Genomic DNA, 22,474 nt, shown 5'->3' with positions numbered 1-22,474 from the left:
GAAGTTGGCAGCAGCCCTGGAGTCTATCATCGCTAGCTATGGGGAGATCTACTGTGCCTGCCCCAAGACCGGCTACCTCAGTAGCAACTGGAAATACGGAGAGGCATCATGGTTCCCAGGTGGGGTTCTACTAGAGGGTGGGGGTGGTTCCGGATCATGGAGTTCATACACACACACTGGGCCTGGGCTGGTCCATTGCCCAAGTTATTCTGAGCTGGGCAGGAGGCAAGGGTGTGTCCTGGTCTCCCCTCCCCCGCCCCAAGTAAAAACGGAGGGCAGGTGCGGGGTGTCGGGCCACCCCTCCTTTCATAGAATCATGGAATATCAGGGTTGGAAGGGACCTCAGGAGGTCATCTAGTCCGACTCCCTGCTCAAAGCAGAACCAATCCCCAACTAAATCATCCCAGACAGGGCTTTGTCAAGCCTGACCTTAAAAACCTCTTAGGAAGGAGATTCCACCACCTCCCTAGGTAACCCATTCCAGTGCTTCACCACCCTCCTAGTGAAAAAGTTTTTCCTAATATCCAACCTAAACCTCCCACACTGCAACTTGTTCTGTCATCTGCTACCACTGAGAACAGCCTAGAGCCATCCTCTTTGGAACCCCCTTTCAGGTAGTTGAAAGCAACTATCAAATCCCCCCTCACTCTTCTCTTCTGCAGACTAAATAATCCCAGTTCCCTCAGCCTCTCCTCATAAGTCATGTGCTCCAGCCCCCTAATCATTTTTGTTGCCCTCCGCTGGACTCTTTCCAATTTTTCTACATCCTTCTTGTAGTGTGGGGCCCAAAACTGGACACAGTACTCCAGATGAGGCTCACCAATGCTGAATAGAGGGGAATAATCACGTCCCTCGATCTGCTGGCAATGCTCCTACTTATACAACCCAAAATGCCATTAGCCTTCTTGGCGACAAGGGCACACTGTTCACTCATATCCAGCTTCTCATCCACTGTAACTCCTAGGTCATTTACTGCAGAGCTGCTGCCTAGCCACTCGGTCCCTAGTCTGTAACAGTGCATAGGATTCTTCCATCCTAAGTGCAGGACTCTGCACTTGTCCTTGTTGAACTTCATCAGATTTCTTTTGGTCCAATCCTCTAATTTGTCTAGGTCCCTCTGTATTCTGTCCCTTTCCTCCTTTTGTTCTCACAGCCAAGAGCCAATGCGCAGGGCGAGGTCAATAAAGATGCCTAGGTGAGTCAGTTTTCGACATGAGCTAGTTAGTCTTTGACCCCATCATTGAGTCCCCAGTGGAACTGGTAAAGTTGGGCTGCCTCCTTCCATTCAACATCAACCATGAGCTGTCAGAAATGGGAGGTGTAGGAGGTGGCTAGCTCTTGCCCCTGACAAAGCTTCTGGAGGGCAGACTCTGCTGTGCGGATGCAATGCCGGTCATCAAAGAGGGTCACAAAGGCTTGCAGGAAGGCATCCCAGTCGGAGAGTGCAGGGCCGTTCCGCACCAACAGCGGGGAAGCCCAATGGAGCACTTTGCCAGAGAGCAGGCTGATGACTAGCTTCACCTTAGTCTGGTCTGTGGGTACGCTCGGGGGCGGAACAAGAAAAGCAGCCTGCATTGGTCCAGAAAATCCCAGAATTTCTGAAGATCCCCATCGAACCGTTCGGGCAGTGGCGCCGTGGGGCCTGATTCAGGCGATGGGTGGCTTGTTCGGGCACAGAGTGTCACTGCTTCTCCCTGTGAGTGTGCTAGCTGCTCACCTAGGGTCTGTGCATTGAGGGCATGCTGCACAGCGTGGGTCTATAGCGCGAGGTCCTCCGCCTGCAGAGAGGTGACTTGTTCTTGCAGGTCCCAGGCCATCCGGGGGGGAGCGGCTGATTGGAGGGTGGCCAGCCCCTTTCATCATCTGTGGAGGGGTTGGATGGATGTTGGGGAGAGGCAAAAATGGTCTGAGCATACTGTCATGACAGGGATGACGGCAGTCAGGCCTAGTGGACAGAGCAGTAGTCAGGCCATGTCAGTTACTGGAAGGTCCGAGTCTGAGACGTGCCACAGAGAGAACCAAGGGTCAGGTGTCAGGAGGCAGACAGGGCCAGGTTACCAGGAGATCGGGCATCAGCCATCCAGTAGCAAAGTTGAGGACAAACCAGAGTCAGAAGCCGCAGTCTCGGGACTATTGCAGGCAGGTAGTCTGTGCTATTGCTCAGTCAGCTCCCCTGCATGGCTTCCCGGTTTAAGTATTGGTATCAGCCAGTCAGGGAGCTGCGAGGGGCCACCGCTCCCTTCCTGCTGGGCAGTACGTCCTGCTGAGCCCAGCCTCACAGAGTCCTCCTATGGGATCCCAGCCTAAGCCTCCCATGGCAATGCGGAGACATCAGTGTCCTAGAGTCTCCATGGTTCTTGTTCCAGCCCTGCAGATTATAACAGGATCATCTAGTCTGACTTCTTGGATAACACAGGCCAAAGAACTGCCCCCAAACAGTTCCTCGAGTAGAGCTTTTAGAAAAACACCCAGTCTTGATTTTAAAATGGTCAGTGATGGAGAATTTGCCACGACCCCTGGGTAAGTAGTTCCAATGGTTAATTACCCTCACTGTTAAAAATTTACGCCTGATTCCCAGTCTGAGTTTCTCTAGCTTCATCTTCCAGCCATTGGATCGTGTTCTGCCTTTCTCTGCTAGATTGAAGAGCCCATTATCAAATATTTGTTCCCCATGTTGGTACGCCACATCTTACCTTAATCCAAATTAACTTTCAGTGGTAGACAAGCCCTTATTTTGGATTGAGAGGGGCTCATTTTGGTTTAATTTAAACTGTTTCTGAATCAATGAAAGCTCTACTGGTCCAACCAAGAGGTTTGCACTGGTTTAACTAAATTGGTTTAAATTTGCACCTTAAGTTAAATCAGTGGAACTTTCTCACCCCTAGTTTGCAGCTGGCCACTGCACCTGGTCAGTGTGTGTGTTAAACATGGATCTGTTACAACCCTGGGGGGTAGGCGGATCAGGTAGGGCACCGAGGTCACAAGACTCAAGTGCCGCAAGCCAGCAAGTGTGAGGAAAGGGAGGAAGGACAAGGGGTCATCTAGGCAGAGAAGGAGCCAGAAGGGCTGGGAGTGAGAGACAGGGATCTGATCTGACACCACTGTCCCCACCGGGAGTGAAGGAAAGGATGCTGCAGCTAGGGTGTGGGTGTAATCTGGATTTCCCAGCCAGGAGGACCCCGCAGTTATGGATAAGAGACGATTCGGATGTGGGGCGATTTAAGGAGAGTCGGGAGGGCGATTATGAGAAACTCAAGGGGGCAGGGGCTGGAGGGAGCGGGAAGTTTGAGGAGATTTTGGGGAGGAGGGTCCAGAAGGAGGGGGGGGATTGGGGAGAGGGGCTACAGGCAAAGGGAGGATTTGAGGGGAGAGGGCATTAGAGGAAATTTGGGGAGGAGGGGCCACAGGGAAAGGGGGATTTTGAGGAGATGTGGGGGTATGAGGGGAGGGGCAGGGGAACAAGGGGGGGTTGAGGAGATTTGGGAGATATGAGAGGAGGGGCAGGGGAACATGGGGGGATTTGAGGCAATTTGGAGGGCATTGGGACAAGAAGGGATTTGAGGCAATTTGGGTGATATGAAGGGAGGGGCAGGGAAACGAGGGCATTTGAAGAGATTTGGAGGATGCAAGTGGAGGGGCTGGGGAACAAGGGGATTTGAGCAGTTTTGTGGGGATATGAGGGGAGCAGTGGAACAAGGGGGATTTGAGGAGATTTGGGGGTCTGAGAGGAGGGGCAGGGGGACAAACGGAGATTTGAGGAGATTTCAGGGATGTGAGGGGAGGGGCAGGGGAACAAGGAGGGATTTGAGGAGATTTCTGGGGATGCGAGGGGAGGGGCAGGGGAACAAGGGGGGATTTGAGATTTTTGGGGATGCGAGATTTTTGGGGATGCGAGGGGAGGGGCAGGGGAACAAGGGGGGATTTGAGGAAATTTTTGGGGCTATGAGGGGAGGGGCAAGGGAACAAGGGGGATTTGAGGAGATTTGTGGGGATGTGAGGGCAGGGGAACAAGGGGGGGATTTGAGGAGAGTTGTGACAGGGGATTGGGGGGGGTCAGGGAGGGGTGGCTGAGAGCTTTCTGAACTGAGGAGGAATTATCGTATTGATAGAATTTATGTATTTAGAGCTGGGAAGAAATGGACATTTCAGAGACAGTAGAAGCATTGAGTTGATGGCTTTGATGGTGATAGGATTCAAGTACATTAATCAGGGCTGCCCAGAGGGGGGGGGTCAAGTGGGGCAATTTGCCCCTGGCCCCACAGGGGCCCCCACGAGAATATAATATTCTATCGTATTGCAATTTTTTTTATAGAAGGGGCCCCCAAAATTGCTTTGCCCCAGGCCCCCTGAATCCTCTGGGCGGCCCTGACATTAATCAAATATTCTAATCAGTTAATTACATAATTTGCGTGGCATCTCCAGATGTGCTGACAGGCTTACTGGGTGCGTGCCAGGCAGTGCTGCAGGGCTGGGAGTCAGGAGCTCTGGCCTCTGGCGGAGGGTGTGAACTAGTCGGGAGAGAAGTGGCTACAGAGAATAGTCCAGCACATAGGTTTGGCATATTCATTCTAAAAGGCAGTGTGTCTGAGGGCCTGTCTACATGGGCCACAGTCCAGATTACCGGGGTGCAAATTGCAGAGGGCACTGAAATGTTGCACTCTGCCCTATGCTGGTGTGAGCTAAAAGGTACCTAATCCGCATTAACGTCGTCAGTTCTGGAACAGGATTACATCAGTGCACGCTGGGCACTTCTTAGTTTGTATCAGCAGGGTCTACATGGGGCAGTTAGAACGCAACATTTTGATGCGCTCTGCAGTTCACATCCCCGTAGTCTGCCCTGCAGCGCCGTGTAGACAGGCCCCGAGTCGGGGGGGCTGCTGTATTAGAGACCTAGGTTCTGTTCCCAACTCTGCTTGAAGTGATCTTGTGCAAACTCAGCAATCATAGCTGTAAAATGAGGGGAACGATTGTTATCTCCCCTCGGGCTAAGGTCAGGGGCACCGGAATGGGGCGGGCTATGCCTCCCCTCCACTTTAAAAAGCCCTTTTAATAGTCCTCTCACGTTTTACCGGTGTCAGGACAAGGACGCAGGGAGGGGGCAGGGTTTTGGGAGGAAGAGGCGGTGCGGGGGCAGGGCTGGGGGAAGGGGAAACCCCCTCCGCTGTTAGGAAGCTTTGGCCATCTCTGATTAAGGTTGTGAGTCCTTGGTCAATAAGAGCTCTGAACACACAGAACTTATTAACAGCAATCAATGGAGACTTGACTTCCTAGCCTTCCGGCTCTTAGCCCGTGGCCCCTCCCCTTAGGCTACATGCTCCTCTGTAAAGTAGCTTCTCTTTCTGTGAGCTCTCCAGTGGTTCATTCCTCCCCTCCTGGAGGCATAGCTAAGAGCAGGTTTTCTCAAACTGGGGGTTGGGCCCCCTCAGGGGGTCAAGAGGTTATTACATGGGGGTTGTGAGCTGTCAGCCTCCAGCCCAAACCCTGCTTTGCCTCCAACATTTATAATGGTGTTAAATATATTAAAAAGTGATTTTAATTTATAAGGTGGGTTGCAATCAGAGGCTTGCTATATGAAAGGTGTCACCAGTACAGAAGTTTGAGAACCACTGGCTAAGAGCTTTGTAGCAACTGGTTTTGGCGGCTTGTTCGTTGTGCTGCATTTCTGTTTTGCCTGTTCTGAGAAAGGTGATGTTTGACAAACAGGGAGTTCCAGGGGAGCTCTGTCTCTCGGGAACCCTTGGACCAAATGACTCCAAGTTTGACACAGATTCTACTCTTGCCCCTGAGCTGCCATTAGAGTTGGCACCCATTCAGGTTTTACCTGACAGTCTGGTTTTTGGCTTCTGTGTCTGGGTGCCATATTAGGGTTGTCAGGTGCCCGGTTTTCGACTGGAAAGTCCAGTCAAGAAAAGGGGACCTGGCAGTGTCTGGTCAGATGTACCATGGGGTAGAGGTGGCGTTGGGTCATTAACCTGTGCCAACTCCTGCTCAGCTGGGGCTGCTTCCTACCTGCAGGCAAGCTCCCTGTCAGGCTCCAGCAGCTCCTGTCCCAGCTGCGAAGCAGAGGGAGCCTAGCTGGGGTGGGAGGAGGCTATGATCCAGCAAGGGACAGGGGAGAGGAGAGAGAGAGATGGGCGTAGGGCCTTGGGGAATGAGGCAGAGAAGGGGGTGGGGCCATGAGGGACGAGGTGGAGCAAGGGTGGGGCCTTGTGGGGAATGGGCGGGGCAGAGGCGGGGCCTCAGGGGTCCAGTTACCAGCAATTAGAAAGATGGCAACCCTAGCTGGCATGCCAGTTTTCAAGCTGATCTCACTGTTCGTCTGGATTTCAGAGTGGTTTGATAATTAGTTTTAAATCAAAACCTTGTTGCAACCATCCTTAACTGTGTCCCCCACCATCGTCGCATCAGAGCGCCTTTTCTCACCACAACTTCAAGACTACTTAGCCTGGAATCTCCACCTTTGCTTTAAACCATTGTGGAAAGTGGAAGGTTTGGTGCTCCGTGCAGTTCTGACTAGGGGAATGGGGTGGTATGAAGCGAGATGAGTGCAGGGGCTGGGTTGGGAGGTCCTGCAGGCCAGGAGAAGTTGAGTGGGGATTGGAGACAGCACAGAGAAGTGGGTGGGCACCGACCCAGCTCAAGGTAAGGAGAGATGGTTTTAAGTGAGAGTGAGCAGGCAGTTGTAGACAACTGAGGTGCAGAACAAACAAAGGCAGAATGGATGGTTCCCCCATCACCACCACCACCAGTTCTGCCACATCTCACCCAGGTCAGGATTGTTCCCAACAGCTGTTGGATCCTCCTGACAGCCATCACTCACAATTTCCCACAACATCCGGGAGTAGTCCCCTCCCCTTGAGAGCTCGGCAGGGTGTTTGGGGTGGGGGGAGATTCAGCTCCTGATTTTTCGATCTCCCCAGCAGCTCTCTGGGCTAATCCCCACCTTGGCCGATCTCCCTTCCCCCTCGGTGCAGGGACTGACTTGTGTCTGGGTTCTCCAGCAGGTGACGGGGCGCCAAGTGACAATGAGGAGGCGACCCCCCCCCAGGAAGGTTCTGAGAAGGCGGAGTCACCCGAGGCCTTGCCAGGAAAAACCGAGGGCCCCGATCAGGGTAAAGCCAGCGGGAGCCAGTGCCGGTCGGAAGGGCAGCCACCGCAGCAGAAGAGCCCCACGCCAGGGAAGCAAGAGGGCAAAGCCACTCGCCGCACCAGCGTCAAGAAGGGGAAAGAGCCCCCACTGTCGCAGCAGCAGCGGGGGGCAGGCGTCTGCACCGAGTGTGGGAAGGACTACGGCTGCGGGCGGGCAGCGCAGCGGGTGCAGACACCGGAGAAGCCGCACCAGTGCGGGGAGTGTGGGCGCTGCTTCCGCCAGCGCTCCATCCTGGCCAAGCACCAGAAGATCCACACGGGGGAGAAGCCCTACCGCTGTGACGACTGTGGCAAGTGCTTTAGCCGCGGCTCCAACCTGACACAGCACCAGCGCATCCACACTGGCGAGCGCCCCTTCCATTGCAGCGACTGCGGCAAGAGCTTCATCCAGAAGTCGGACCTGGAGCGGCACCAGCGTGTCCACACCGGCGAGCGCCCCTATCAGTGCGGCCAGTGTGGCAAGTGCTTCAGTGTCAGTTCCCACCTGGACCGGCACCGGCGCACCCACCTGGGGGAACAGCGCCGCCACCATGCCTGCGGAGGAAGCAAGGGCTGCGGCGGCGGCCCGGCAGCCCGTCACCGGGCCTGCCAGGCTGAGGAGGAGGACGAGGAGGAGGCGGTGGCTGCCCACCAGTGTCCCGAGTGTGGGAAGTGCTTTGCCCAGCGGGCCTCACTCTCCAAGCACCGCAAGACCCACAGCGGCGAGCGGCCCTACCAGTGCGGTGACTGCGGCAAGCGCTTCAGCCGCAGCTCCAACCTGACCCAGCACCAGCGTATCCACACCGGCGAGCGCCCCTTCCAGTGTGGCGACTGCGGCAAGCGCTTCATCCAGCGCTCCGACCTGGAGCGGCACCAGCGCGTCCACACCGGCGAGCGGCCTTACACCTGCCCCGACTGCGGCAAGAGTTTCAGCGTCAGTTCCCACCTGGACCGGCACCAGAAGATCCATGCTGCTGAGCAGGCCTCCTACCGCTGCCCCGAGCACCTCAAGGGCTTCCTGGCCGCCCACCAGCACGGCAAACTCTTCAAGTGCTCTGACTGTGGACGCTGCTTCAGCCAGAGCGCGGCGCTGATCAAGCACCAGCGGGTGCACGCCAGCGAGAGGCCCCACCAGTGCACGGACTGCGGGAAGAGCTATGTGGCCTGCGGCGCTGGCCCCAAGGCCCAGGCGGCGGCTGGAGGGAAGCCCCACAAATGCACCGACTGCGGAAAGAGTCTGGGCGGCATCTCGCCCCCTGTGCTGCACCCCAGGCTGCGCGCCCAGCAGTGCATGGACTGCGGGAAGAGCCTGGCAGCAGGGAAGCCCCCGCCACCACCGGCGGAGAAGCCATTCAAGTGCACGGACTGTGGGAAGGGCTTCGGGCAGCGCTCGGCCCTGGTGAAACACCAGCGGATCCACACGGGTGAGAAGCCCTACGCCTGCCCTGACTGTGGCAAGGGCTTCATCCAGAAGTCGGACCTGACCATCCACCGGCGCATGCACACCGGGGAGAAGCCCTACCGCTGCCCCGAGTGCGGGAAGTGCTTCAGCGTCAGCTCCAACCTCATCACCCACCAGCGCACTCACCTGGGCGAGAAGCCCTACCAGTGCTCCGAGTGTGGCAAGAGCTTCATCCAGCGCTCAGAGCTCACCATCCACCAGCGCGTGCACACCGGCGAGAAGCCCTACAAGTGCCCCGAGTGCGGGAAGTGTTTCAGCCGTAGCTCCCACCTCAACCGGCACCAGCGCACCCACGCCGGCGACAAGCCCTCGCTGCTCTCCGCCACCAAGAACTCCGTCGCTGCCACCAGCAACCCCCTGCAGGCCTCCTCTGCCTTCTCCTCTGCCTCCTTCTCCTCCCCGCTGGGCACCTCCTCTGCCCCCCTCCCCACCCTACCCTCTTTCCCTTCCTCACCCTCACCCATCTCCATCCCCGCCCTCTCCAATAACCCACTGGATCTGCCCTGGGCCCTGTCCTTCCCATCCCGTGCCTTCCCCCACCCTTCCTTCCCCTCGCCTGCTCCGTCCGGGGCCCCGGCCTCATCACTGATAAACTAACCGCCCCCCGCAGCCTCTCTGTTCCCCCTAATTCTTGCCTGCCTCCCTCCTTACTCCCCATGAATCTTGCCTCTCCCCCTCCAATCTCCCACTGGGCACCACATAATCTCAACTCTCTCCCCCCGGTACCCCATGAATCTCACCTTTCTCTCCAACACCCCCACTGTCTCCCCAACCCTCCCCTCCCCCCCCAATCCCCACCAGCACTGCCAAATCTCTTGCAGTTTCATGGTGAGTCTCGTGATATTTGGCATTTTCCCTAAAGTCTCAGTTCCTGGAGCCAGGGGATTTTCATGAGAATCTCAGCTTCGAAAATTTCTCGTCCTGGTTGCAGAGAGAGGCAGGAAAACATGATCCCTGGTGGCTCAGACACCAGAAGGCAAATAATCCCAACGCTGAATTTAGTATTTTTAAGCCAAATTCCTGATTGGGGGCCTGCGAAGGCATGGGGCTGGTGATACTGCTATGGCTATGAAGCTGGTCTTGTCTTTCTCCTTTCCCCAGTCCTTCTCTTCCTTCGGCATTCACGCCATCCACCTCCTCTCTCCTTACCATCTTTTTGGCCTTTCCCCCGGACACTCCTGGTTCCTCCACCTCTCCCTTTCGTGTCCCCAGTGCCTGTACCAGTGGCCCCTCTGATTCTGCCGCACAACATCCTCATTCAGCTCTGCAGCACTGGACCAGATCCCCTTCCTGGCTCGTCACCAGCTTTTGCCCATCTCTGGGCAAGGCGGTTGCTGAGCCCTCTCCATCTCTGATCCTCTCTGTCTTCACTCTGTGTGATCCCCACAGGGATCACTGTGCTGTTGTAAAAGAAATCTTAGGAGGCCCAGACCTGAAGGGAAAGGCAGATAGGCCGAGACTGGAAGCATCCTGTGCTGAGAGCAGCAGCAAAGTCCCATGCTCCTCCGGTGAGTGGAATGAACAATTCAATCCCTACCCTGCAGAGTTCAAGTGTCCAGAGACACAACAGCCTAGCAAGCCAAGCCGCTGACTGCGTGGGCTACTGGAGGGCTGGCATCTCCATACCTGTAGCCAAGCATAGGTTGGCGGGGGAAGGTTAGAGTTAGGGCTGGTCAACAATTGTCACATTCTGATGAAAAATTATGTTGACCTCTTGAATTTTGATGGAAAAGAGAAGAAATTAATTTTCCAACATTGTGAATCCCCCCCCTTTATTCCCCCCCCCTTCTTTTTGAACATCTCTAGAGCATGGCCAACATCGTCTGGACTTTCAAAACTTCTGTGCAAATTTTAGAATTTTGAAATTTTGAAAACTGGACCTGACATTTTTATTTTTATTTTTTTGCTTCCCCTCCCCTTCCACCCTGTTTTTCAGCTGCCTCTAGTTAGGATCATCACTGAAAAGCTAGGTAACAGTTATCACTCAAACTAATTTCATTTGGCTCGTCCCGTATTTCTGCTTCCATCTTGGATCAATTACTATCTCTGACTGCTCTTGCGACTCTGTTTTCCAAGTCTGTTTCGATTTTCCTTTTTTAAAATTTTTGTAACCTTGTAAATAGACCGGTGATAGTTTTAGACTCTGTAAATATTTTTTTAAAATCTATTTTCCTGTTACTCGTAGAGGAGAATGCTGTGTTTTAAACACCTGCTGTACTGTAATGAAGAAGGAGGGAGTCCGGGAGGACTTATCCGGACTTAGCCACCCTCCCAGCACACTACTTGATACCCAAAGAGAGATTCCCCTTCAGCCCCAGACCATTTAAGAAACTAAAGAGTCAGTGTGGTAGCAGGTAGCAGCAAATACTTGAGACTACTTAAATCCATATTTAGGCTGGTGTATCCAAACGCCAAGTGTCCAGCATATCCCAAATCACCCTTGCATTTTGCAACTGCTGTCATGTATTCCCACATCCCAGCTGGAATTTCATGCACCCCCCCCTCCCTGCCCCCCAAGTGTTTGCCTTCAGCTCCCTCTTTCTGCCACACGTGAGCAGGCAAGGCGCCTCCCTGGCTTGCCTTTTGCTGCCCCCTGGCACTGGATCCCAGCAGGGAAGAAACGCATGGGAAAAGCAGAAGGCAGCAGCAGTGTGCCCAGCTGGCAGGGATGGAATATGAGGAGATTCAGTACAAGCCACATGATCCCCTGGCTGCCTCCCAGACAGCAGCCCTGACACTTCAGCATCCAGCTCCCCCAGCATTTTCAGCACCCTTCAGACAGCACCAAGACACTCTCTCCACACTCAGCAACCCATCCATCTCCCTGCAGCTTTCCAAGGTTTGTGCAGCCCCATGTCCTGCCCCATCATTGCTGGGGGCAGGACAGTGTTAGAAGATAAGAACATAAGAACGGCCATACTGGGTCAGACCAATGGTCCATCTAGCCCAGTATCCTGTCTTCCAACAGTGGCCAACGCCAGGTGCCCCAGAGGGAATGAACAGAACAGGTAATCTTCAAATGATCCAACCCCTGGATCATTTACCCCAGCTTCTGGCAAACAGAATCTAGGGACACCATCCCTGTCCATCCTGGCCAATAGCCATTGATGGACCTATCTTCCATGAATTTATTCTTTTTTTGAACCCTGTTATAGTCTTGGCTTTCACAACATCCTTTGGCAAAGAGTTCCACAGGTTGACTGTGCGTTGTGTGAAAAAATACTTCCTTTTGTTTGTTTTAAATCTGCTGCCTATTTTTCATTTGGTGACCCCTAGTTCTTGTGTTATGAGAAGAAGTAAATAACATTTCCTTATTGACTTTCTCCACACAAGTCATGATTTTATAGACCTCTATCATATTCCCTCTTAGTCGTCTCATTTCCAAGCTGAAAAGTCCCAGTCTTATTAATCTCTCCTTATATGGAAGCCGTTCCATACCCCTAATCATTTTTGTTGCCCTTTTCTGAATCTTTTCCAATTCCAATATATCTTTTTTGAGTTGAGGCAACCACATCTGCACGCAGTATTCAAGATGTGGGCGTATCATGTATTTATATAGAGGCAATATATTTTCTGTCTTATTATCTATCCCTTTTTTAATGATTCCCAATATTCTGTTCGCCAGAAGCTGCAGTTTATGATGACATGCAAAGTGGTTGCAAGCATGCAGATTAACTTATTAAATCATTAGAGAGCCAAGGTGGGGGAGGTAATATCTTTTATTGGACCAACTTCTGTTGGTGAGAGAAACACGCTTATAAGCTACATAGAGCTCTTCTTCAGACCTGGGAAACTTAGACCTAGTCTACACTGCAGAATTATTTGATATAACTACATCAATCAGGGGTGTGAATGATCTACACCCCAAAGCGACATAGTTGTACTGGCCAGACAATCACTTTGTTCTCGAATGAACTCTCACAGAAAAATGATAAAAGACAAAAACTCTGTCACCAGTGTGTGAACACTTGTCACAAAGTAATCCCCCCATATCTGACCTGCTGAACACCTTCAAAACATGAGCCTGGGAGTTTAAATTCATAACTTTGCTAGACACTTAAAATCATGGTCTTAATAAAGACACTGGATTTATGACTTATTATATTTATGTAACCCACTAACCCCCTTTTTGTTCTGTGATTACAAGGGTGTTAGTCACACTTTGCCTTGAATGGTCCCTTAGAATAAGGACTTAGTACTTATGCTGAACTATCTTTTTGATCTTGTATTTAGCTGTGACACTCTGAGCCCTGGTCTACACCACAGAATTACTTCGGTATAACTACATCACTCACACCCCAAGTGGTGTTATACTGACCTAAGTGCCAATGTAGGCAGTGCTATGTTGGTGTCACGGATTAACCTGTGCCACTGAGAGAGTTCTCTCCTGTCAGTGTAGAACGTCTTCATTGAAGCACTACAGCTGTGCCGATGCAGAGTTTTAAGTGTAGACTTAAAACTGAGTACCTTTCACACTCCATGTCGCTCGAAAGCTTGTCTCTCTCCCCAGCAGAAGGTTGTCCAATAAAAGATATTACCTCACTCACCTTGTCTTTCTAACATCCTGGGACCGACACGGCTACAACAACACTGCATACATCATTACATCTTTGGAAAACTCCAGCCTACATGAGTGGCCTAATTTTTCAGAGGTGCTGTGCTCCTGGCCCATGACTGGGGCACCAAGTATTACACCCATGATAGTAATAAATGAAATACTGCTGCTTCTCCTTGACACTGATAGTCTTTATGGCTGCCCAGTGCCCCTGAGAACCAGGCAGATTTCATTTAGATGCCTTCATATGGCTATAGGGACCAAATCCTCAGCTGGTGTACATTAGTGTTGTGTCATTGACCTGAAGGCAGTGAAAAACTCCAACTGAGAATTCTATTCTAGTAAAGAAGTGGGGTTTTTTACCCACAAAAGCTTATGCCCAAATAAATCTGTTAGTCTTTAAGGTGCCACCGGACTCCTCGTTGTTTTTGTGGACTCAGACTAACACGGCTATCCCTCTGATACTATTCTATCCGAGTGGTTTTTATACCACTTTCATCACCGTAGCATCTGAGTGCCTTCCAGTAGTGCATTAAACATCTGTATAATATCTAACAGTTTAGGCACTGAGGTCTAACAATTCGGGCCTAAATATATGTTTTTAACCCTCCCATAAAAAGACCCAGAAAACTGTACTGTACCGCTGACTAAAGAACCAGGCTTCATTTGGACTCTTGTGTTTTGGGATGATCCTAGCTTTTTTGTGGGTCATGAAAGAGAAGAAAAATGGGATTTGGAATCCCCAAGCATTTTCAAATTTGGGTTTTGGCTTGGAGTGTCTGTTTCTGACAGTGGGGCTTGGCGCTTCAGAGTATAAACACCCCACAGCCCAGTGAAAAAACCAATCCTCCCACGAAGTCTATGAATGGGTTTTGCATCATCAGGATGGGAAACTTGGAACCAGAATGCAAGTGCCAGCTGATCCAGAGTTCTGTTCGAATATTCAGCGCTACTTGGTCCAGGAAGTTCCTTGTTATTAAAGAAACAGACACTTGAAGTGACAGGAGAAAACCTTTGTTGTTTTTGGTTTGAAGTTTGATTTCATGCATATGGTGAGGAACCATAAAATCAATTAACCTGATTAAGTGACAAACATTAAACTTAGATGTTAAATTATTTGCAGCCTTTAATTTTGTGCTAGCACCTTAGGTGCCACGATGATGGGATGCTTTGAAGACAGACACTTAGATAGACCTATTAAATAGAAAGACAGGTGGAAAGACGTGGGATATCAAGAAGGAACTGCATCAGGAGAGGTATAGCCTACGTAACAGAGGCCTTTGTGCAACCTGAGACTCAACCTCATGTGTGAACTAGAAGACCAAAAGATTCAGACTTGTGATCTTGTTCAGCAATAAGGATGAGGTATTTTTTGGTGGAAGACGAGTGTGTGGTATTGCAGCTGGAACTGGAAATGTTACACATGGAGTGAACCCTCAATAACCAGAGAAGTATCAATGCCAGGAGGAATGTTACATTGACAAGGAGCAAGATCTCGAGGGATGGCATTATCAGGAAGAGCCACAGGACTGTCGCGGTCATGAGCAGAGAGACTGTTCCAGCAGCTGTTGGTCTTTCACCTGAGGGTGATGGTGAAAGATGAAGAATAACCTCCACCGCTTTAAACAGTTATTCTGTAAACACACCGCTGAAGGATGCCTGATCTGGAGTGGGTTTGTTATGTGCCTTCGAGAAAGTTTGTGAATGGTGCAAATTGAAAGAAGAAACAGGAGTTTTCCACCTGTCACTGCTGTTTCTGGGGAAACACATAAGGCTGATGCTAGAATGAGCTCTTGTGCTACCATGAGAGCTGTTCTGCTGGTGACGGAAGCATAGTGCAGATGCTTCTGCCTGCTCAGTAAAGGGGCTGGTACAAATTGTATGCAGGGTTTCCATGCCAGTGACTTTGAGAAGCTGTCAGAGGCGTCTCCCTAGAAAAACTGAAATGTATCTCTTCGTGGACAGTTTGAGGGCATGTCACAGGGATCTCAGAGTCTGAAAGCTGAACCCAGTCGGAAAGGCCAATGAGTTGGTAGATCGGTACCATATCTGCCAAGGGCTCAATGGCACAGTGAGCCCTTGGAAACGCTGGCCAGTTTGCCTGCTGGTGCTTCCTTTTGGAATGATAAATGCTCCAGTGGCATTTCAAAGGATGGGCAACAAAGAGGCACCAGGGCTGAATGGGAAAACATTTGTCTGCAGCTAGAGGTGTGAGGTATGCCCAAACCATGAACCAACTCTGTCTGCGAGGCCACTACCGAGAGCAGCAGACCTGTTGCTGGGGTGCTAAAGTGGGCAGGGTGGAGGTGCTAAAGTGGCGAGCCTGCTAGAGTGGGGTGTACCAAAGACTGGCCCACTATGAAGAAGGCTTTTTGGGAGCAGGGGGGTTACTGCTGCAGTACCATTGGGAGCACTTGACACAGACCAGCATGCGCTGAACCGCATCCAGCCGAAGGAGACAGAAAGCTGTACTGAGAGTATTACTGGAAACGTAATGGGGGTGTTTTCTGAAATGATTCCCTGAGTCTGCTCTCGCTGAAATTAATGGGAAGACTAGGCAGCTCGGTCAACGCCCCTTGCCTTTGAAAATCCCAGCCTCTAAGGCCATGCCCTAAAGGGTCAACCCACCCCTCATCTTGGGTACTGCAGCCAACTGTCTTCTACTCACAGGAGAAAGGATATGGCACAAATAGAGATGTGATGCAGAAGAGCAAAGAAAAATATCAGGGTCTTGGATAGATTTATAAAGGTCAGGACTTAGTGTAGAGGGGAAGTGGCATGATGGAGGAAATGAACGGTGCAGTGGGTGCTCCCCTTCATGCCATTCCCATAACACAGCCACTATAGGGAGCACACGGTGGAATTGAAAAAGCCACCTATTTAAAGATGGTAAAAGAAAAAAAGTAGTTGCGCCCAGTGCGTAATTAACCTGTGGAACTCATTCCCACTAGATACTACTCAGCCCATTGCCACAGTACTAAGTGTTTCATGAATGGGCTACATTTTCCAAAGTGGCTTAAGACGCCTTTGAAAGTGGCCTGGTTTTCAGAAAGGTGCTGAGCCCCCACTCTCTGAAAAGCAGTCCCCGGAAAGGGTCTCAAGTCATGCTTCCAAAAATGGAGGCATCGAAAATCAATAGTCACTTCAGAAAAGTCAGGCCTGCTGCAGGTAACGAGCTCTGCCATTCCACGACCAAAGCGAAAAATGTGGGCATGTTATAATGCTCCTGCTACTGGGAAATGAGCCAGTCACTGGCTGATGGAGGTAAGGAACAAAATTCCCCCTGGGGCAGGGAATTGTATAAATGCACCTTCATCTAAAGCAGCTGACGCTGGCCACTGTGAGAGACTGGATACAGGGCTATGTGGCGCCTAATCCAGTGTGGCAGTTCCTCCTTTCCTAGGGCATGAGCAGGTTTTAACTCACTAAAGTGAATGGCAGAGATTGTGACACCTCTGTAGGCAGCATTACTGAAATACTGTGTCCAGACCAAAAAAACCCTATTCCCTAGTTAAACCTTTTCAGCAGAGCTAGTGTCAGGGTCCTTGTAGCATTGCTATTCCAAGATAATACAATGACTTGGCACACCGATGAGTTGCTGTGAAAATGGGGCTGAATGATACTAAACATAGGGTTGCCAACTCTTACAATTTTAGCATGAGTCTCGTGACATTTAATGTTTTCCTTTAAGCCCCAGCTCCTGGAAGCATGTGATTAGGGGTGAATCTGAGCTTTCATTTAAAACAGTTTCTAGCCTTTGTGGTTGAAGAGAAAAACTTGAAAATTGGACCCCAATATGAACCGAAAGCAAAATAAAAATCCCTAACTTGATTTTTTTTTTTTAAAGAACCTCTTGATTTTTTTAAATCAGTCTGATGATTTTTGGAGCTTGACTCTTGATTTTTTGACATCTTGGGATTCGTAGCGTGGTAAATGTGTCCTGAGGCCATAGGAAGTCTAAGCCAGTGGGGCTATGGAAACGAAAAGGGAGGGATGAAAATGGATAGGTGGGTGACAAAGATTTCTGGCCACATGCACTGCCAAAGAAATGCACTATGCCCGTTCTCTTGTGGGGAACAAAGAGGCAGCTGAAGTGCGGTTTTAACTTGGGGAAGTGACTGCAAAATTGTATCGGGTTTATCGTCTCTCAGGGGAGAAGTCGAAAGATCCTGCTTTTAAATGCCAGCTCCGCAAACTCAGCTTGGGAGCTGAGTGTGGAGCTGGGCTCTTTTTGTATTGTCAACACTGACACTGAGTCTGCAACTGGACTCAGCTCTGGAGATGATACACAAACCAGATGAGAAGCATGGGAGAGGGGTGGGCTTGTCTGGTCTGGAGGGGAATGAGCACAGGGCTGGGCCTGGGGAAGCCCTGAGTTCCAATCCTCACTCTGCCGGAGATCTCTATCTGGGGTGGGGTTAGTCATTGTTGCCTTCTTGTGCCTCAGTTTTCCCACCTGTAACCTGGGGGTGGATAACAATGCTACCCACTCACCTTGCATTGGCGCTCTGAGGTGAATTGCATAACTCTGCCCTGCATTTTGAGCCTGTAAATTGCCATATCCCTTCTGGGTCATGTTATCAGGAGTATAAAGTAGGGAAAACTTGCTCCAGTAAAGACATACATGGGGAATAGGATGATGCAGTAAGAAGAGGCCTGTTTAAACTCTGTCTAACCCTTTTCTCATTGTAGCATCTCACACACCCCTGTGAAGTAGGCAAACGCTAACATGCCCATGTTACAGATGGGGAACAGGGGCACAGAGACGCTATGGGGAAGACCACACTACATACATCACTCTAGTATCCCAGCTGAGAGCCCACCTCCCCGTGGGGAGACAGCTGTTTTCCCAGTATAATTAAACCACTTCCCCGAATGACATAAGCTATGCCAGCAAAAGGGCTTGTTGGCCAGGGTAAGCTGTGGCTACATGGGGGTTTTGCTGGCACAGCTCTGGGGACATGATTTTGTCTCACTCCCAACTGACAAACCTTTGCTGGAAAAACTGGTAGCAGAAAATTGGTAGCATAGACCTGGCCTAAGTGATTTTCCCAAGGTCATGCAGAAAGGCGGTGGCAGAGAAGGGACCTGAACCAAGAGCTGGGGAGTCTCAAGCCAGTGATCTAACCACTGGGCCATCCTTGCTCCCTGAAAAGCTGCTCTTGAGAGCAATATTGCACTTAGTGGTTCATCTGGGCAGCATCTTTGCTGAAGGACTGGCCCAGCAGAGGGTTTGTCTGTGGGGGAGGGGAAATGGCCAGCATAGCTGTAGTGCAATAACTATTGTACGATAGCTTTTCTAGAATAACATTCCAATGTGGACACACTATTGGGAAATAAAAAGTGATTTTACTCTGGAGTTAGCATTCCATGTAATTATTCCAAAATAAAAACATCTTTATTTCGGACAAGAGTGTCCACCTGGGGGAGTTAGGATGGAATAGCTAAACTAGACCAGAGTGGAATAGCCATGCCAGGAAATCTCTCCCATGTTGACATGGTCTCAGTATTCGCCCTAAATGCTCTCACGTGTCCCTCCTGGACAGCAGAGGCTGGACGGGCTTGCTTATTTGCCTGGGTGAGGGATGATGGGAACAACCTATCTCCAGGACTAGGATCCTAAATGCGGAGCTGGTTGATGGTTATAGAAGCAAATGCGTTTCATTTTGATAGTCCTGTATTTTACTTACGCGTCACCCCTTGGAGTGTTTTTATGAGTGGTGTTGTTTGTTTTCTGAGCCTGTTTCCATTTTGCTATGCTTTTGTATCCTCTGTAAATAGCCCAAGCGGTAGCATTAGAGCCTGTAAATAAATAAACTTACCTTTTTATCTGTTTGTCCCCAACCTTGTGGAGGCTGCTTTATTGGAGCCCCTTGTTGCCACGTGCGGAAGAAGAGAGCAGAGCTAAAGGAGACATCCTTGAACCCTGGAGAAGCTAAGCCAGGACCTGCTCTATTCGGGCTTGGCTACACTAGGGGAATTTGCACTGGTGTGACTATAGCAATGTACTGGGGAGCTCGCTGGTGCAATGAGAACCACTCTCTGTCTATTGAAAATATGGGTCTAGGTGATAATCAGTGATAGAGAAACCCAGGCTTCTTCATCTCCTTCCCCCACTTTTATTAACTAGCTCACATTCCTTTCCCTCCAACCCATCCCACCGATAGAACCGCGGAGTCCTGGCTCCCAGCCCCTCCTGCTCTAACCCGCTAGATGCCATTCCCCTCCCCCAGAGGCAGGAACACAACCCAGGAGTCCTGATTCCAAGCCCCCCACCTCTATCCCACTAGACCCCACTCCTCTCTCCAAGCCAGGGATAAAATCCAGGAGTCCTGGCTCCCAGGCCCCCCACCTCTAACCCACTAGATCCCACTCCCCTCCCAGAGCCAGAGAGAGAACCCAGGAGGTGTTCTGGGGGTACAGCAACTCCTCTAGATAGTTGCCTAGTTTTACAGCAGGCTACATGAAAAGCACTAGCAAAGTCAGTACAAACTAAAATTTCATAAACAATGACTTGTTTATACTGCTCTATGTACGAGATCAGCGGTTCTCAAACTGTGGGTGAGTTTGTTTAACGGGTTCGCCAGGGCCAGCATTATCGCTGGGGCCCAGGGCAGCAAGCCAAAGCCCGAACCCCGCCACCCGGGGCCAAAGCCAAAGTTTTTAAGTGAGGTGAATCTTAGGGGTAGGCAAGACAAATCAGCCACCTGAAAGGGGGCCAGTTGTCTGGAAAGGTTGAGAGAGAACTGGTTAGAGCATGTGCTGATCTTCCTCCCTCCCCCCGCCTCCAAGTAAGAAATTGAACATCAGCTGTGTGCTGCCCTTAGGAAAGGAGTGACTGCTGCTGTCAGCCTGTCCGGTTGTCTCCAAGGCGAGGCTACGTGCGCCGTCTGTCTGGAGTATTTCCAAGATCCGGTCATTTTAGACAGTGTGGCCACATCTTCTGCTGCTCCTGCATCAGCCAGTGCTGGGAGGAGTGGGAGACAAATGTCCGCCGTGTGGAGAAACCGCCCAGCATAGACACCTGAGGCCCAACGGGCAGCTGGCGAGCATGCTGGAGCTAGTGAGTAGCCAGCAGCAGAAAAGCCCGAGGGAAGGTGTGTGAGACAGATACAGAGAGAGGTTGAAGCTATTCTCCAAGGAGGATCAAGCCCCCATCAGTATCATCTGCAGGGATGCTGGGATCACAGGGCTCTCATCGTGGTCCCCAGCCAGGGGGCTGGAGTCGTAAGAAATGACCCTGTAGTGTCGCACTTCCAATAGGTCATTATAACCAGCTCTCCAGCAGGCCCAACCCTACCTGGGTAACTTGGCCGCAGTTAAAGCACTGTCTTTCACAGAGTTGGGCAGCTCAGCCTGGCAGACGCAGTATCTGTGTGCAGATTTAGGGTCCGATTCCCCTCTAATTAACCCTGGTGTAAATCAGGAGTAACTCCCATTAGCGTCACCAGGGCCAATTCCCCCTCACTCACCTGATATAAATCAGGAGTAATCCCATTGGAGTCACCAGGGCCAATTCCTCTCCTGCTTACCCTCATGTAAACCAGGAGTAACCCCACTGGAGTCACTGGGGCTTATTCCCCTCCCCTCACCCTGGTGTAAATCAGGAGTAACCCCACTGGAGTCACTGGGGCTGATTCTCTTCTCACTCGCCCTGGTGTAAACCAGGAGTAATGTCACTGGGGCCAATTCCTCTCTCGCTCACCCCGGTGTAAACCAGGAATAAGCCCAATCTGCAAATTGAAAGCAGCACCAAACCTTTTCAATTTGAAACAAAGTGGACAAGTTTTGTTTTGTTTGTATTTTTGTGTGTGTGTGGATTATTTTAAACAGAAAAATTTGAGACAAACCCAAAGTGTTCATTTTGTTTCCGTGTTTTTCCCATTTAAAAAAAAAAGCTTCACAACAAATTTCAAACTAAAGAAAAGGTTTTCATTGCATGTGAAATTCTTGGTTAAGGATAATTTGGAGTTTGGGTCCAGTCCTAATATTAAATGACATATCACTGGCCTTCTGTGATGGAGTCAAGGTCATAGCTTCCTTGATGAAACCCTTGAATGGATTCAGAGTCATTCTTGTGTCCATACAGAAACTCCTTGAAGATTGGCGCCATCAAGGAGTTCTCGGCTGTGTCCTCCAACAGAACACTCAGAGGACAACTCTGCAAGGAGAGCCCCCAGGAGTTGTCCACCTGCTCCTATTGCGATTTCCATTGGAAGGAGTGAGCCAGGCCTATGTACATATCAGTAGCAGAGCTGCAATACTGCTAACCCCAAGCAGTCAAAAGTCATGAGCCAGCTCCCCCAAAAATCATGACATTGGCTAAGAGATCAAGAAATTTTCAAAATAATTAATGTTGGGTTCTGGTTATTTATCTTCCGGGTTGTGAGCCTATAACAGTTGTGCTGTGAAATTTTTTTCTGCCCCTGCACAGCATAAAAGTTACCTTCCTAAAGATTCTCACCTGACACCTGGAGTTCAGGGAGGAGGTGAATGGGAAAGGGGCTTAAGAAAACACCAAGTGTCATGAAACTTGTGAGAAAAATTGGCAAGACGAGGTGGTTGAAAGTTTGTATTCAAAAATTTTGGGGAGAAAGGCTGCATTTCTCCCGCCCCCCCCCCCCAAAATGGAATTATGTTTTGGCAAAACCCACGAAGCTTTCCTTGACTTTCCTCCTCCCCCCCCCCCCCTTTCTGGATGGGCGGAGGATTTGTTTGGCATAGAAACATAGGTATCAGGCACCAGACTGGATCAGAACCGCAACCCATTTAGCCCCATATCCTATCTCTGATAATGACCAGAGGCAGCTGCTTCAGAGGAAAGTGTAAACTCCACAGTGGCAGACATGGGATAATTTGCCCCCCGATTTAGATCTCATCCTGGTCTCTAATAGCTAAAGATTGGCCCAAACTCTGGAGCAAGAGGTTCAATATCCCTTCCAAAAACGGCTGGTAGCACCAGCTGTCATAACTCTGGCTATTTTTGGCTATCCACAGCCATTTCTGGTTTTCAGATGGCCAGTTTCGATTGGCTAGCTCAGTCACATGGCGGGTTTGTTGGGTTATTCCCAAAATGGAAATATTTTCAGTTTCTGTGATTGAATGATGTTGGAAAGGAACAACATTTGAGTGAAAACAAAATCTACAGAAAACTTCAGGGAAAAAATTAATCTGCTTTGGAAATGGAAGGCGTTTGAAATTTTTTAAAGTTTTCATGGTTAAGAACATAAGAATGGCCATACTGGGTCAGCCCAAAGGTCCACCTAGCCCAGTAGCCTGTCTTCTGACAGTGACCAATGCCAGATGCCTCAGAGGGAATGAACAGAACA

The 22,474-nt window shown here is 50.5% G+C and overlaps 1 protein-coding gene across 2 annotated transcripts in view; it reads left to right on the top strand.

The window, feature by feature from the left end:
- Positions 1–18,989, top strand: part of LOC122172407 (zinc finger protein 420-like) — a 33,677-nt gene extending 14,688 nt beyond the window's left edge. The window contains exon 5 of one of the 2 annotated variants that reach the window (XM_065562304.1): positions 7,005–18,989. In XM_065562304.1, coding sequence (XP_065418376.1) covers positions 7,005–9,187 — 2,183 coding nt within the window. In that variant the 3' untranslated portion in view covers positions 9,188–18,989. Of the gene's footprint in view, positions 1–7,001 lie in introns of both variants that reach the window. The other variant, XM_065562303.1, reaches the window with a different exon arrangement.
- The last annotated feature ends 3,485 nt before the right edge of the window (positions 18,990–22,474 follow it).

Source organism: Chrysemys picta, chromosome 12 (assembly GCF_011386835.1).
Source record: "Chrysemys picta bellii isolate R12L10 chromosome 12, ASM1138683v2, whole genome shotgun sequence".
NCBI classification, from domain to species: domain Eukaryota; kingdom Metazoa; phylum Chordata; order Testudines; family Emydidae; genus Chrysemys; species Chrysemys picta.
The sequence above is the reverse complement of the archived record's forward strand: the minus strand, read 5'-3'. Positions and strand labels throughout refer to the sequence as shown.